Source organism: Simochromis diagramma, unplaced genomic scaffold (assembly GCF_900408965.1).
Source record: "Simochromis diagramma unplaced genomic scaffold, fSimDia1.1 OVJJ01000510.1, whole genome shotgun sequence".
NCBI classification, from domain to species: domain Eukaryota; kingdom Metazoa; phylum Chordata; class Actinopteri; order Cichliformes; family Cichlidae; genus Simochromis; species Simochromis diagramma.
In genome coordinates, this window is record NW_024387326.1 from 2,774,138 (window position 1) to 2,790,596 (window position 16,459).

General features: G+C 43.4%; 1 protein-coding gene across 1 annotated transcript in view; it reads left to right on the forward strand.

Moving 5' to 3' along the window:
• Positions 1–15,609, forward strand: part of LOC120717750 (trinucleotide repeat-containing gene 6A protein-like) — a 58,017-nt gene extending 42,408 nt beyond the window's left edge. The window contains exons 4-25 of the mRNA XM_040005970.1: positions 57–255; positions 364–836; positions 947–1,078; positions 1,282–1,305; positions 2,025–2,177; positions 4,103–4,297; positions 4,443–4,603; positions 4,737–4,814; positions 5,816–5,983; positions 6,619–6,768; positions 7,576–7,695; positions 7,811–7,939; positions 8,084–8,158; positions 8,251–8,425; positions 8,659–8,799; positions 9,003–9,173; positions 9,258–9,398; positions 9,483–9,590; positions 9,707–9,934; positions 10,168–10,238; positions 10,358–10,497; positions 11,007–15,609. Coding sequence (XP_039861904.1) covers positions 57–255; positions 364–836; positions 947–1,078; positions 1,282–1,305; positions 2,025–2,177; positions 4,103–4,297; positions 4,443–4,603; positions 4,737–4,814; positions 5,816–5,983; positions 6,619–6,768; positions 7,576–7,695; positions 7,811–7,939; positions 8,084–8,158; positions 8,251–8,425; positions 8,659–8,799; positions 9,003–9,173; positions 9,258–9,398; positions 9,483–9,590; positions 9,707–9,934; positions 10,168–10,238; positions 10,358–10,497; positions 11,007–11,355 — 3,581 coding nt within the window. The 3' untranslated portion in view covers positions 11,356–15,609. The remainder of the gene's footprint in view (positions 1–56; positions 256–363; positions 837–946; positions 1,079–1,281; positions 1,306–2,024; positions 2,178–4,102; positions 4,298–4,442; positions 4,604–4,736; positions 4,815–5,815; positions 5,984–6,618; positions 6,769–7,575; positions 7,696–7,810; positions 7,940–8,083; positions 8,159–8,250; positions 8,426–8,658; positions 8,800–9,002; positions 9,174–9,257; positions 9,399–9,482; positions 9,591–9,706; positions 9,935–10,167; positions 10,239–10,357; positions 10,498–11,006) is intronic.
• Positions 15,610–16,459: the final 850 nt, after the last annotated feature.

A 16,459-nucleotide genomic window follows, 5' to 3' on the forward strand; every position in this document is an offset into this window, starting at 1 on the left:
GAATAAAATTAGGTAATACAAGGACAGAAAGTGATGCATCTTTCCTGTATTTGCAGGCTGGGGTGGTGGGCCAGGCAGCTCAGGCATAGATACAGGAAGTTCTGGCTGGGGAGAGCAGAAACCAACTTCTGGCTGGGACAGCAAAAGCCCACTGAACGGAGGAGCTGGGCATAGCGGCTGGGATGATGGAGCCAGCTGCAAGGGTAATAACAGCAGCAGCAACACCTGGAGCAACAACATTAACAAAGATGACAGGTAATTGATCAAATTAAATAAATATACAAGAAAGAGAGCGAGGGAGCTTCAAAGCTTGACATATTTTTTTAAAGGCTTCAGGTAAACCCATTTTTTTTTTTGTTTTAGATCCAGTACCTGGAGTAATACTTCCAAACCACAGCAGAGCTGGGGTTCCAGCAGTGCAAATGTAAGTGACACCTGGGGTGCCAGTGGAGAAACCACCAGACCAAGCGCCAACAACCACTGGGGAGAGCCCCAAAAAGGCGCAGGCTCAGTAGGTTGGGATAGCGACAGTGACCGGTCTGGTTCTGTATGTTGGAGTGAGCCGAGCCGTACCAACACCAGCAGCAGTAACACCTGGGTGGGGAGCGGTGGATCAAATACTCCAGACGTGAGCACTCCAAATCCAGGCTCCACCTGGGGAGAGCCAGTCCTCAAACCCAAACCTCAGAGTACCACTCAGGGCTGGGCTGAGCCATCGAAGAACAACACTGGAGCCCAGAACTGGGGTGAGCCCAATCCTAAGCCCTCTAATGAGTGGGGAAAAGGTCCTGAATCCAACATGTCCAGAGGCAGTCAAGGTCAAAACAAGCCCACAGGTAGTTATCGCATCTAATGCTAACTTTGGAAGAGACTTGACACTGTTTAGAACAGACTTTTCAGTGGAAGGACCAAAAGTTGAAAACTCACTCATTTATTCGTATCACAGGCTGGCTGGGAGGCCCCATGCCCACAGTAGGTCAGAAGGAGGAAGTGTCGACTGGGTGGGAAGAGCCTTCTCCAGAGTCCATCCGCCGAAAAATGGAGATCGATGATGGAACTGCAGCTTGGGGAGACCCAGGTAGACACTCACTTTACACCAAGTTTGCCCAACCCGCTGGGTTCGAGGCTATAATTGATGATTAATTACTTTTGATTTTTAGATTTATATTTCACCTTTTAAAAGTGTTTAACTTCTCTTGTTTGTGATCAGTCTTTTCATCAAACCTCACATCTAACTGTAGTTTTTCTGTTTTTGACACTATCCTAACCTGGACCTAAAAGCTCAAGTAAAAACACAAAATCCAAGTAAGAAAGTTTTTTTTTTTTTTTTTTTTACTGTAATAACCACAAGCATGTTTATCTGTTTTTATGACTTGAAATTCAAATATAAACAGTAAATTTCAAAAACTTGTGTACAAATTTTGCAAATAACAAAATTCAATGCAACTATTTGCATTAAATTGCAGGCAGTGTCTCAGGCATTTGTTGTTGTGTACAACTATTTACAAAACAACCAGGTGTCAAAAAAACATGCCACACAAATTATTTGTGCCACTCCAAAAGAAACATTTCCCATCCAGTTCCAGGGTGTGTCTTATCTTCAATCTGCCTTTGGTGGCTTTTTGGCAAGCATCTGTGACATTTAGTAGTCGCCTCATTGTTCTGACGCACAACAAGATCAAACAAGTAGACTACACACCAAGCACAGAACATGCACACTAACTGTACACTCCAAACACTCAAAATGTCACAAATCTCACATTTCAACACTCGAAATCGATATAGCTCTTTTGCTCCCACACCTTTCCCTTCTTCCTAAACAACCAAATGCCATGTTGTTGCCATGGGAATTATTTGCCGCAAGTCTGGTTTTACTTGGTCTGTCAGCACAATTTAAACTGATTTATAGTTTCAAATCTGCACTTTTGACACAAGTTGAAACGGAGACTTTAGCTTTGTTTCCACTTAAAAAAACATAAAATAATAAATTCAGCTGATAAAATTGTATTTATTTTCCCTCCTAGGCAAATACAGCGGTGGGTCTGTCAACATGTGGAACAGGACTGGTCAACCAGACCAGGAAGCTGTGGGCCCCTCCCCTCAGCACCAGTCCCACCAGTCCCACTCAACCCACATGTCAATGCAGCATGTTAACCAGGACAAAAGCTCCGGTTCTGGTAGGTTGGATAATGTTTGCACACCATATGAATACTCACGCACAGTTGTGGCTTTTATATTCCTGACTGTGAGAACAGGAAAGGACTGTGCATAGAAGAATGCATGCACGTGCCCAGACAACATTAAAACAGGTGGAAACATCGGTACACCACAGACTCGCACTTTTTCATTGTGTCGTCTATTCACACAAAAATGTGGTTTGCCAGGTTACAGCAATATTATTAATCACATATTCCACTTTATTTTAGCCAGAGTGGAAACTTCTCATCAAAATGTGCAAATTCTTGCACAAATTGTCTTTGAGTTTTAAAAAAAATATATTAATGTGATTTAACACCTACGTCAGGAGCCTGGGGCTGTATTTAAAATGGTAGAAGTGCAAACCTCGTCATGGAGTCTGTAAGAGAGGAACAAGGCTAACCCAGACTCTCATTAAGATGGATAGAAATGAAGTCCTAAAAGGGTTGAGAAAGTGCAAGCAAAGCCAGTGTGAATACTCGCGCTCACAAATGTATACAAAGGCATACACCAATTTACACAGAAGCATGGCTGGAGACCAAACGCGTACAGTCATTCCCTCCCATTTTCCCTACAGTGTTGTCTGTGTTGAAGGCTTTTTGAAAAGCCAGTTGAGTCATCCCTTTGGAATGCTAAGAGCATCGATTTTTCTCTTCTCTCATTCGCCTTTTTTTCCCTTCCCTCCCCCCTCCTCCTCTTCTTGTTCACCCGCCAATTGTGCTTGCTGTAGAAACGCAGGCTTTTGATGGGTTTCAGGAAAAGAGTTAGAGAGACCATGAGTAGCACAGGAGATGGTCTGCTGACTTGGAAATAGGACAGGTTCCAACGTGAGATGGGAAAACTAAAACGAGTAGGAGAGCTATTCTATGGAAGGGGCCGGAGGAGGAGAAAAGGAGGGGGCTGTTAGGGTTATTCAAGGTTTCTGGTTTAGTGAGCTAACTGGAGGCGCTAAGTGGATGTCTGGGAAGGGTGGGACCCTCTTCCTAGCTACTGCATTGAGAAAATTAATTTATGGGTCTTGATTCATCTTAATTTCAGTTATTACCTAGTGAAGTAAAAAGTCTGGGTCACTTAAAGGAAATGATCAATAAATGTAGCTAAATTAGACTTTCATGGTGTTGCAAAATGTACGTGTAATCAAACAAAAACAGATGCTCAGGCTTATTCATACACACTTGCAAACACACACTGGTTAAAATTTCCTCTGAGTCCTTGTGTCAGCTGATGCACTCAAGTGGACAGGGATGGAGTGATAGATTGGGGTTATTGATTGGCAGTTTGTGTGTATTTGTGTGATGTGCTTGTTTGTGGCTACATGTATCTACCTGTTTGTGTCAGTCTGTCCTCTTGTGTGTATACGCGCATATGTGATGAACAAGCCAAGTCAGATGCAGGACATCAGTGCCAGAGGCCACCCCATGATCTGTCCTATTTTTACAGGGAGGTATCCCTGGCATCTCCCCAAACGTCTCCTGTGCAGGGAGAAAGTAACGGGCCTCGGTGGTTGGCTGTAACAAGAGCCTTTTGAACTCATACGTGCACTTTCTTGAGCATGCATTCTGTTACATTTCAAAGGGTATAATGTCCTGCAATGACACTTGCACATCCACAAGCGTGGAAGAAAAACACTGCTTACATAAGTGAGTGGATATAGGGTTCCCCAGGGAGTGTTGCTCTAAGCTCTGGTCTCCAGTTTCAGCTAAGTGGGGAGAAATCTATATGAATTGCAACATTATTGTACATTTGGAAAACAGGTTGGGTCTTTCCACCTTTAATGTGATGCAGCCCACTTTCCCACTGGCCTAACATTGGAATTGTACAAATGTTAAATAGTGTTTAAGTACATCAAGTAGATTAAACCACAGAAACTGTACCCTCATAGTGATCATCTCATTTGTTCCTTCAGGTTGGGGTGAGCCATACCCCCAACAGAAGGAATCCGCATCATGGGGGGAGCCTAGTGCTGCTCCGCCTGTGACTGTGGACAACGGGACGTCTGCCTGGGGAAAGCCCAATGACAAGAGCTACAGTTGGGGTGACGGCAGGGACAGCAGGGATAGCAGGGAGTCTGGGTCTGGATGGGGCAGTCAGCATAAGTCTGGTATGTGCACAAAGCAAACCCTACAAACATCTGATTGCAACATCTGTAAATAATAAGCAGTCTGGTGTGACTAAAGTGTGGCAGAAAAGAGGTGAATTTACTTGCTAGTAATCTGTTTCTACATCTCTCCCTCCCTTCATGATAGCTCCAGGTCCCAAGCGCATGGACACATGGTGTAGTGACGAGATGGGAAATAGCTGGGACCAGGAAGAGGAAGTGGAGATCGGCATGTGGAGCAACAATCAACAGGACAGCAGATCCCATGACCAAGTCACCTGGAACTACAAGCATAAAAGCTCTACTAAGGTACATTTATCTCATCTTTGCACTTTTTTCTATTTGAAATGAGGCCATTTAATAAAGGGATGGAGTCTTATTTATTTATTAGAAGTTTTTAAAGCCGTCCTAACAGTGCTCCCCTCTGTCCACTCTGTTTCAGATGAACAAACCAGTCAACAAACAGGATGATCCCTGGATGAAACCCTTCATCGGCCAGTTCAGCAGCATGAACTTCTCTGTAAATATTATTAATCATTCAGTTAAATATTCCCTGTGTTTGTGTCCCTCTAGTACACACGGAGCTATTGATAACTTTCTTAATGAAAGTAGTGTTTCGGAAGCAAAAACAGAAGCTGTAAGTACAGAGGAAAGCTTTCCATTCACTATGAGACACTCGTTAAGTTAGTTTTCCACCAGATGACTAGGGCTGTGCGATATGACCAAAATCTCATATCCCGATATAAGAATTCTGTCGTCCCGATAATGATATAAATCACAAAAATGTAACATTTTCTGTAAATTCTGTGAATCTCGGGCAGCTCGACTTGCGTGACGTGTTTCCAGCTGCGCGTCATGTAGCTGGAGTCGAGTGTTTTAACCGATGCATGAAACTATACATTTTTAGACATAAGTTGTAAAGGCCGCCGTTTTCTTTGTGATTATTTATTACACAGCCTGTTCTAACGTTTCAGTTTAAGGTTTATTTTTTAGCACCTGGCGGCACTTTTTTAAATTCTCATCCGTAAATAATCTGCTCTTTCACATGATTCAATTTATTTTGAAAAGTCTCAACAGGATCTTGAGCTTTATTGTGAAAGGTTTATGTGGAACATAAACAAGCGGACACGCGATGCTGTTACCGTTGTTGTTGCTAACCACAACGCATAAAAACAGGCGCTTGTCCGTCCGTAGTGTGGTTATATTAAATATAAGAGAAAGGGAGAACTTAAATTAATATAGCCACTACAGTGACCATCAAAACGATGAAAAAATATTGCCGTAAACAGTTTATTTTGCGACACCACGAAACAAACGATAGCGTAAAATGAAACGATAGACGTTTTTATATCGTCATCCGATATATATCGTTACATCGAACAGCCCTACAGATGACTCATGTCTACGTTAAAGCATGCTGAAGTGTTTGGTTTTTCAAATGTAATAAGCCCTGATTCAAAGAATGCAAGATTTATGCTGTTCCGTCTCCGTAATCACATTTTCTTGGCTTCGTTCTTGCAGAGGGACTCCCCTGATGACTCCATTAAGACTGGAGCAGGGATGGTGCAGGACAAGCGTATGGACATGGGCAGTATTGGGGACTTCAATGGAGTTATGGGGAAGAATTCTGGGTCTCGACACCACCTCCACAAGGACTCCACCATGGATCGCAGTTCTTACTATGACAAGGTATGGAGAAGCATGAGCAGAGTTACATGTACAAGGTGTATTCTTTCCGGAGCTGTGCTGTATATGCAGGCTTGAGGTAAATAACTGATTCTCATAAAGGGCAATGTCTTAGTCTGCTGTTATGGTGGGGTAGGTTTAGAATGAAGTGTGCCTCTGGCTGTACAGTGCCTCACAGTGGGAGTTTTAATGCAGTGCAGCTTGCTGGTCTAAAACTAGTGTTTTATTTGACTCTTTCCTCATCATGTTATATCATTATCACTAGAAGCAAGCACATGTCAGTACAAACTGTTCCGGCTCAGTTTGGCTTGCTGCGTTTCCTTTAGCACAGTGTGCTCCTTCTTATTAACTCTTATTTCATCCTGCTATCTCGTTTCTACCATCACGTCCTTATTTTTAGCTTCTCATTCTTCTCGTACCTCTTTTGCTCCCCACACTGTCCACTCCCTGCAATTATTTCCTTCATTTCCACACATTTGATTCTTTCCTCGACCTTCAACTTGTCTTTCGTTTCGAAAAAAAAAAATTAACTTTCTTCTTTTTCTTCTTCCCTCTCTGTGCTTCTTTTGCTGCTGGTGTGCTTCCTGTCCCTGTGTGCTTACCGTCCATCTGCTGTGCACCTGGCCTTGCTTCTGCAGCTTTCACCCTCTGCTTACGATATCCCAGCTTCTGATGAACTCTCCTCCAATCAAAGCATGAGCCTTTCCCCCTCCAATTCTGCTCAGTCTGTCTCTTGTCTCAATTCTGGGCCGTCTGCTTCCCACTCTAGTTCTGGGGCTGCTGGGCAGGTGAGTGGAGAAGAATGAAGAGAGAGTTGTCTTGAGACGTTAGAAATTCCCTGTTTGATATGAAGATTTTTCACTTGATGCGAAGAAAGAATTTAATCAGTGATTTTTCCCCTGCTCACATGGGTAATACCAAAGCTTTGCCATTATTTTTAGGTAGGGGCAAGACTACCGGTGGCAGTCTTCCCTTTGAGCAGCAAAGAATACAAAGCTGTGTTTCCACCAGAAAAGTGTACACAGAGCATTGCTGGGGGGTTAATGATGCTCTGTTCTCCCGCAGTACTGCTTATGGTGTGGGACAGCTGTGTGATGAAGTCCTAACCAAAGACATCAGAGAGAGAGAGCGATGATTTTTTTTTTTCGATTGGGGGGTGATCAAACCTTTTCAGGCAGTTATGGTTAAGAAAATGCCCACAGCAGGCTGCTTTATTAGTAACTTTAACGATTGTAGCCTGTTTAAAAATTATGTTTATCCACAGCATGGGCTCTGTTTATGCCTGGAATAATTCAACAACCGTGGTAATAGTGGTGGAGAATTCCCACTTTACCTCTGCTCCAGAGAAACTGATGTTGGCTCTGAGCCTCATCCATAAAAATAGCTCTTTTTGTAATGGTGTGCCCTCTAGTGGACGTCATGGGATATTCAAATGGTGGGGGAGGTTTTTTGTTTGTTTCCTTTCTTATGGCAAGTTTTGACTGCACACAAGCGTCTAACCTTGTGTGATTCATTCTCATTGTTTGTCAGGGTTGTTTCTACACTGTTTTACATTTTTCTTCTTTGTTGTTGTTTTTGTCTCCCCCCCCCATTAGAATGTAAACCCAATGTTGGGCGGCAACACCGTAGCACAGGGCCGAGGTGGCCCCCAGTCCCAGCCCCCTCCTCAACCCAATCTTCGTAATCAAGTGCCTCCACCCATCCTGCCCGCTCAGGTACCCCACATGAAAATAAAACGCACAAAAGGTCACACTCAGAGTGAGTTCTTGTCTCTGTTACTCCTGATTGTTTTCCAACACTCGGTCCCAAATTCTTGTTGTTGTTGTTCAGGTTCCTTCATCCCTGTTGAAGTACCCGGGAGGCAATGGCGGTCTGAACCCTCTGTTTGGCCCTCAGCAGATGGCTGTTCTCAACCAGCTGTCACAGCTAAACCAGATCAACCAGATCAACCAATTACAGGTGAATACCGGCGGAAAAGAAGTGTATAGCTTTAGATTTTTATTTCTAGTTTTTACATGAAAACAACATGACAGAAATGGAGCCATAATTCCTAACTGTAACATTAACAACATGATGGGTTTACATTATTCTATTTCTCTGCAGCGTCTTCTCCTCCAGCAGCAACAGCAGAAGGTTCAAAGCCAGAGACCCATGCCTATGGGACGTCAGACTGAACAGGTGTGTGTCTGGGTGCTACTAAATTGCACTCGTTGTCCCAGTGGTCTTAGCTCCTTGGTTGCTTTCTCTAACCGTGCACCTTCTGTCCTTAGACACGTCCAATTGGTTCCTCTCCATCACCGATGCAGCCACCACGACACATGGACCCCTCGCTGCTGAAGCCGGCCGCGCCCCTCAAGCCGTACCTGGATAACTACATGTCCCACAGCACCCCTGAGATGCTGAAGGATGCTGCCACTCTTGGATCCTTCAGCAACTTCCCTTTAAGTAAGTCAACTGCTACTGCTGTTATTACAGATTAGGCACCCTAATCATAAACTAGTTTGACTGGGTGGAGAAGTGAGGTGATACTTTTTATTTGACACTTAAGACCTCAGATTTGTAAGAAGATGATCATGAGCAGGATAGATCTTGGGGATTACATTTTAGTTTTACCTTTTAAAATATGCAGAGAGTTCTTGATTATCTGTTGACATGTACTCTTCTGTCCTGTTTCTCAGACTTGAATTCTAACCTGAATGTACCCCTGGACATGGGTGTTGGTGGTGGTAGTGGTGGTGGAGTGAGCTATAAAGAGCCACCCCAGTCCAGACTGAAGAAACTTTGGGCTACCGACCCTCCGGAGCAGACCAGCAAACCTGGTACAGACAAAGCATTTATAGTTTGTCACACTGCATGCTGTGGTATTGTTTGGCTTTCTGGGGGAGGTATCCATGAGGTGTTTACTATGTAAACAGTGAAAAAATATTGGTTTTTAAAGTGACTAAAGCATCCCAACACTTTTTCTCACTGCATACTTTAAACTCTGGCTTTAATGGTTTATATGTTTGTGTTTGTCCCACAGGTGCTATGTCGTCTGGGCTGCGTCTGGAGGACTCCTCCTTCTATGACTTAATTTCTCCTGGCCCCTCTCCCCTGAGTCCTCCCGGCCAATCAATGGGCTCGGTGGGCGATGGCTGGCCACCTCGTGCCAACTCCCCCCCGCCCCATGGAAACACTGTCACCTGGCCCCCAGGTACAGACGCCTTTAAATCCACCAGTATCCCTGAAGTGTTTGCTTTGAACCCTGCTGATGTCTGCCTGTGTTTTTTGTTCTCAGAGTTCCGGCCCGGGGAGCCTTGGAAAGGTTACCCCAACATTGACCCTGAGACTGACCCTTATGTGACCCCCGGCAGTGTCATCAACAACCTCTCCATCAACACCGTCCGCGACACAGACCACCTCAGGGACAGGAACAACGGTAGGCCACGCACATACCAGATCCCTCCCAATAACTGTAATGGTAGCACAGACCCACACTGACCCCTCCTGCTGATGTTTCCAGGGCCATCCTCATCACTGAACACCACGATGCCTTCTAACAGTGCCTGGTCATCCATTCGTGCCTCCAGCCACAGCGGTTCCCTCACCAGTACAGCACAAAGCACTTCAGGTGTGTAGTTTGGCTCTGCTTTAGTGAAGTTTAAATGTTTTCTTTACCTTATTTATTTATTGTAAACTTGAAAATCTTTGTTAAACGGGTTTTGTTTTTCTGCTCTCGCCTTGCAGCCAGACCCAGTGAGTCAAAGTGGTCTCCCGGCAGCAGTGTGTCAAACTCCTCCCTAGCTCATGAGCTTTGGAAGGTCCCCCTGCCTCCCAAGGCGCTGTCTGTGGCGGCCCCCTCCAGACCACCGCCTGGCCTCACCAGCCAGAAGCCCAGCCCTGCCTCCTCTGGCTGGGATGGCTCTGCCCTGAGGCTGGGGGGCTGGAGCACCGCTGAGTCCAGATACACGCCTGGTAAGAGAAGCACACCCTTTAACCTTAATTCCATGCTGCGAAATGAGCAGAACAGACTTTGGGGTTGTTGTTTTTTTGTTTTGTTTTCAAAAGATTTCAAGACTGTATAGAGAAGCTTGCGATAAATTTTAAAATGCACAGCTCCTCTCCTGTGCAGCCTCAACTTCACCACAAAACCAGCTTTAGCATCCTATCCCAGCTGATGATTGACTCTATGGTGTATGTATTGACAGGTTCCAGTTGGGGTGACAGCAGCAGCTCAGGGAGAACCCAGTGGCTCGTTCTGAAAAATCTCACACCTCAGGTAGTTGTACTTTCATTCTGTTAACGTTATCACAATCATTACTTCCATGTTTTTTCACATATTTTTCTCCTCTTATCACTTCCCCTGTTTAACTCAACTTTTCTTTCCCCTTCTTCCAGATTGACGGCTCTACATTGAGGACTCTGTGCATGCAGCACGGCCCTCTGATCACATTCCACCTCAACCTGCCACATGGTAACGCTGTGGTATGCTACAGCTCCAAGGATGAGGCCGCTAAGGCCCAGAAGAGCCTGCACATGTAAGACCATCACACGCAAATACGGGCACTTCTTACTTTTATTTATTCAGCTTCTCTTAGAGCAGATGACCTTGAATAAAAACAGGTTGTTCATGCCAAATTAACTTGTCATACCATAATAGACCCATTTCTGTAATATACTTACATATCTATATTATTGATAATATATATTGTAATATATCTATATCACTAAAGCACTTCTGGATGGATGCAAACTGCATTTCGTTGCCCTGTACCTGTGCATGTGCAATGACAATAAAGTTGAATTCTATTCTATAGACAGATTAATCACAGATTTGTTTGACACTCAGTCAGATGTCCCCTTTACAGATAACCCATGCATTCTTCCAGGCATATTACCCCCCCCCCCCCCCCCAAAATACTCCCAAAATTAAGTGGGGAATTGCAGTAGTGGACAGTTGGCTGTTTAAATGGATGGAAAAACAGCCATATGATGTTGTGTACAGACAAAAAGTCTCACTCTTGTCTAACCTGCTCTGTTTCTACAGGTGTGTTTTGGGGAACACTACTATTCTGGCTGAGTTTGCCAGCGAGGAGGAAATCAGCCGTTTCTTTGCACAAGGGCAGTCAATGGCCACTCCCTCCTCTGGCTGGCAGACCCTCGGCTCCTCTCAGAGCAGAATGGATCAGTCTCACCCCTTTCCAAGCCGCGCTTCTGAACCCAACCAGTGGAACAGCAGCGACCTTCACAGCTCCTCCCTCTGGGGTGGGCCCAACTATTCCAGTAGCCTGTGGGGGACCCCCAGTGGCACCGAGGCAGGGAGGATCAGCAGCCCTTCTCCAATCACCTCCTTCCTCCCAGTGGATCACCTGACAGGGGGCGGGGACTCCATGTGAGCTGCCCGCCAGTGAAACGGGCTCGGGGAAGGGTCAGTAGAGAATTATCAATAATCAGCAGAATAGAGACACAAATGTAGTTCTATAAATGCAATGGCACTAGTTGGACTCTTTCTCATTTACAAGATATTCAACAAAACGGGGTCTCCCCTGTGGAAAACAAGTTACGTTTCTCTCTCTGCACATATGTCCACTTTGTTTTAGCCCAAAAACATATCAGTCGGAATACTTGAATCATGCAGGCCAATTCTATAATGTGAACGGATGGATATTTGCCTCCAGGTAGTGCTCTTTCAGACCGAAAAAAAGCTTCAATCGAGCTCATTATTATTATATATATATTTTTTGTTTCATTCGTCATGTTTATTTGAATTCCAATTCTTTTTAACATTTTATTTTTTTGTTTTACTTTTTTTTTTTTTTTTTTTTGCATTTGTTTGCTGACAATGTTGGAGTATGAGCTTTTTTAACTTTGCACTGAATGTGTTGTTTTTTTCTCAGTATAATCTGCAATATAGAGGGAGCAGCCAGTTTTTTCCAGTGTAGCTGTTTACTCATTGAGGTCCTTACTGTGTGTGTTTGTGAGAATTACTGTGTGTGTGTGCGTGTGCGTGTGTGTGTGCGCGCGTGCGAGCTGTGAATGAGTACGTGTGCGCTCCTCTCTGCCTTGGCACGCCTACCTTACTGCGTTGTCGTGGAGTTCAAGATCAACAGATAGTTAAAGAATTAAACCTGACTTAGGATGATTATCTGGTGATAGTTCAAGTGACATTAAAAGTATTGCACCAATTTTGTTTTAAAACTAAAGAAAGTTGAGCTCTGCAGTGCAAAGGACTGTAGCCGCAGCTGGGACTAGTAAGCCCCGCCCATCCTAATATAGGGAGGCGGGGGCTATCTAGCAAGCCCCTCCCCCTCCCTCCCTTTCTCATTAGCCCCCTGGCAGGCAGGTTTTAGTGGGGGGGAGGGGGGGGAACAGCACTTTCAGAATAGGCTTTCAATGTTTTGGAGGTGCCACACTGCAACCTCTTGTTTACAAGACTTGGGAGGCAGAAAGTGTGTTCATTCTTCATTTTAAAGAGAAGATGGAATAAAATTTTAAAAAATGCACACAAAAAAATTCAAAACGCTTTAAAAAAAAAAAAAAAAAGATAAAAATTTTTAAAAACAGAAAAAGTTTAAAAAAAAAAAAAAAAAACAACTCTTACTGAGGATGAAGACGATGCTTTGTAACTCTGGGAATTCGGATCAGTGTTTTTTGGCCATGGCGTTGGTTATTTTGAACTATTCCTCTTTTTGTCTGCTAAATAACCAGCAATGGTTCTCAGGAAATCAAGCCAGTTTTCCCCCCTTGTAGTTTGAATTAAAGAAAAAAAACTACTACTCCTTGTAGGAAAGGAAAATACAACTTCTAGCACTGAAAACTATGTAAAGGTCTGTAAGTTTTCGTTTTTGTTCTCTCTCTCTCTTTCTCTCTCTCTCTGCCAAATAACTGCTTTAAGCTGGAGAAGCTCAACACACTGCTTTCAATATGCTGTCTTTTGAGGGAGGGAGGTGAGGTGTGCGGGGAGGGGGAGGTCGAGGACACTCCCGGCATTCCCTCTCCTCCTACTCTTCCTCCTCCTCCACTCCAAAAAAAAAATCAAGAGTGGGGATCGTTTAATGCGTGAGCGCGTGACTGTGAGCGGGGAAATCGTCGTGTCTCGTCAGACTTATAAACCAAGAGAAAGGCGACTCTGTATCTATGCATACTGTAGCCTCTCGCATTCACATGGCCTACTGAGAGGCGTTTATTTTTATTTTTTTTCTCCCTCTTCGACCATGTGTCACAATGTTTTAGCTGTTTAACAAACATTACTCGCTTTTCCTTTTTTTTTTTTTTTTTTTTTTTTTTTTTTTTAATTTCTCTCATTGCCACAAATGGTGTTTTGAAAAAAAAAAAATGGAACGAAGAGAAAAACAAAAACAAAAATCAGAAAAAAACAACTCTCGTTTTGGTTGAAGAAAATATTTTAACAGTAAAAAAAAGTCGTCCACATTTCATTGCCTTGATCCTAATTGTGTCCGAAGATGCAACAACAAGTCAAGTGGCTTCTACCTGTTTACAAAATGAATATGATTGTATTGTACTGTTTTATTTTCTTTCCTTTGGGGCAAAGGGGGGGAAGGTGGGGTACTCATCTGAAGTTCCTGACGTGTGTGTGTGTGTGTGTGTGTGTGTGAATTGTGGAGGTTTTGTGTGAGAACAGCGTGAATGTAAAATCCACCAGTGGCGTTTTTCTTCACAACAAGACAATAACAGATTTATCTACCAGTGATTGTTTAGTTACTTTGATGCACAATTTGTTTGTTAGGGTCATGAGGGGGGGAGAGAAGTGTCAGAGGGGTGCATGAACGACGAGTCAGCATTAGCGAAGCCATGGACCTTAATTATCTTTTCTTCATCGTGTTTGTGCGTGTGGCTCCCCCCCAAGTTCTCCTCTCTCATGTAGGTTTTTATTTCAGAAGTACTAGAAGCTTTAGTTTTTTATTTTTTAAGCTTAGCCCGTGAATATTTAACAACTTCAAAGCAAACGCAGTGAGACAGAACCTTGAGTATTAGCCAGACTTGACAGTGATGTGTGCCAGTATTGAACCGCTCTCTACCAAATAATTCAATCATACAAAAAAATTAGTTTACTTAATTCCAGATCTCTTTGCTTATAAATATATATATATAAATACATACTTACATATATCTCTTATTTGTATTTGTTGTCGTTGTGTTGGAAGTTGTTAGTTGTTATCAAGTGGAACATCTGAGCTTTTTTGTTGTTGTTGTTGTTGTTAGTTTTAGTCTGACACGTTGAACTGAGGAGACTTGGATTTTGCACTTGGGTGGATTCTAGAGGAAAAAGGCCGAAAGCAAAGCTGAGACAGATGTTTAGATTTTCAGGTCTCTCTGATGGAGAAGGTGCGCCTGTGAGTATTCGACAGGGTAGAGTGTGTGCGCGCGCACGCACACACGCGTGTGTGTGTGTACTGTGATTTGAGAAGATGGTGCTTTATTGGTCTCCCTTGGTTGGTGCACCTCCGGCTCTGAGCTGGGCCTGAATGTAGCTGAAACGGTTTGTAAAAGTATAAAAGACAGCGCAGCCTCAAACGTGCATGAGGGGCAACAAAAAAATTTTGTAATTTTTTTTTTTTTTTGAGAAATTGAGCAGCAGTCACTGCTGCCGTGGTGTCGCTTGACTGAAACGAGGCGAGGAGGGGACGGGACTCGCGATTGGCTGCTTCTTCCTGGCTTTTCAGGGATAAAGGGTTGCACTTTTGCCTCCTCGCCGGCTTATCCAGGATCAGCTCCTCCTCTCCAACTCCTAAGCTTAACTACAGGGAGAGGAGACTCATAACTGACAGGAGGTCTGAGGCGAGGGGAGGGTGGGCTCTAAACTGTCTATATTCCCTTACTGCTCAATGACATTACTTTACACTTTGTTCATTCTGATTTTTGGCAGCGCTGTCGTTCCTGGCGCTGATTTGAGAGCAGCTTTGTCCATCCTCAGTATCCTTTTTTCTTTTAACTATTATCGGGACAAAGGCTGACCCCAGATCAGCAGCTCAGGTGGCAGCATTGCTGTGCTGTTAGAGAAGGGACAAGCAACGTCTGGAAAACGCCTCTCAATAATGTCGTTACTGTTTTGGTTCCATAATCGTGTTTGTATCTACTGTCAGCCTGCGTGAGACTGTTTGTGAGCGTGTGTTTGTGTGTGTGTGTTTGTGTGAGTGAATACATCATCATGCCAAATCGAGGGAGGGAAGGAAAGGGATAAATCCTTTTTTGTTGTTGTTTGGTTGTAGTTGTGTACGTGTGCATACGTGTACTTAAAAAGCTGGACAATATTAAATGCTTGAAGATTAAAAAAAAAAAAAAAAATTTAAAAAGTCATTTGCAAAAGGATGATGTGAGGAAAACCTTTTTAGTAAAGTGAAAACCACCACGAGCAATGTACAATCCCCAGGGCTGCCAAGCAGCTTCCCGACAGGGCCAGACGAGGGGAAGGAAAGGAAAAGGAAGTAGCGGGCAGGAGGGAAGCTGGCTGGTGATACTCTACTACTTTTTAATGTTTAAGAAAAAAAATAATGTGACTTTTTTGTGTTTCTCTTGACTTAAATATCCTGTGAGTAAATGCTATATTATATCATAACACACCTGACGGCTCCTACAGTCGATCAAAAAGCGCTAAGGCTTATTTTTTTGACAGGAAAAACAGAAAAAAACAAAAAAAACAAACAAAAAAGAAAAAATACAAAAACTGTGAGAATCTGCTGTCTTTTTTTTTTTTTTTGTCGTTTTACATTTAGTATGAACACATAAACAAACCCTGAAAAGCTTTAGTCTAACCAGCACAAAGATGTGGGCGGGTGGGGAGGGAAGGGTGGGTTTATCAGGGGGAAAGGGTGGGTGTCGCTCAGAGAGACTATGCAGTGGAGTGTTTGAACCCAGGCTTACATGTCCACCTTGGGTTTTTCTTCTTCTTTTTTTCCCTGTCTTTAAATAAAACAAAAACAAAAAAAATTCCCAAAAAAATGAGTAAACACCGCTGAAATGGGATTCCCACTAATATTCCTCAAACGTGTCGTGCCATCATTAAATTGTACAGCTAGTACAGCTACTAATAATAATAATACAAACTGAAAAACCTTTATTACCTAGCAAACGGCGGGCCAGTTGTAGCAGGAGGAGGAGGACAGGTTAAGATTTGCAAAAGTCCATTTTTGTCGATTTTCTCGCAGCTCGAGCGAGGCCGGTGAAACTGCAAATTTTACACGACTACAGTGCTTTTTTTTCCTTTTTATAGAGATTCTATCAATCCAGTGTGTAGTTGGATCACCTGTAAACCTATTATGCACATCGCTTTGGGAGACTGTTGAAACTATATATAAAATATATATATGAGAATATAATCGTACAGTGTCTATAATCAACGAGGGGGGCGTCTTCCTCTCTTGCAAACAAAAACAGGAAGTACCTTTTTATTTTCAAATGTCTTCCTCGGGTCATCAAAGGATTTTATCTTTAAACTTCGGTGGAATCTGCACTTTTTGAAGGACAATCTTTATTTGTATG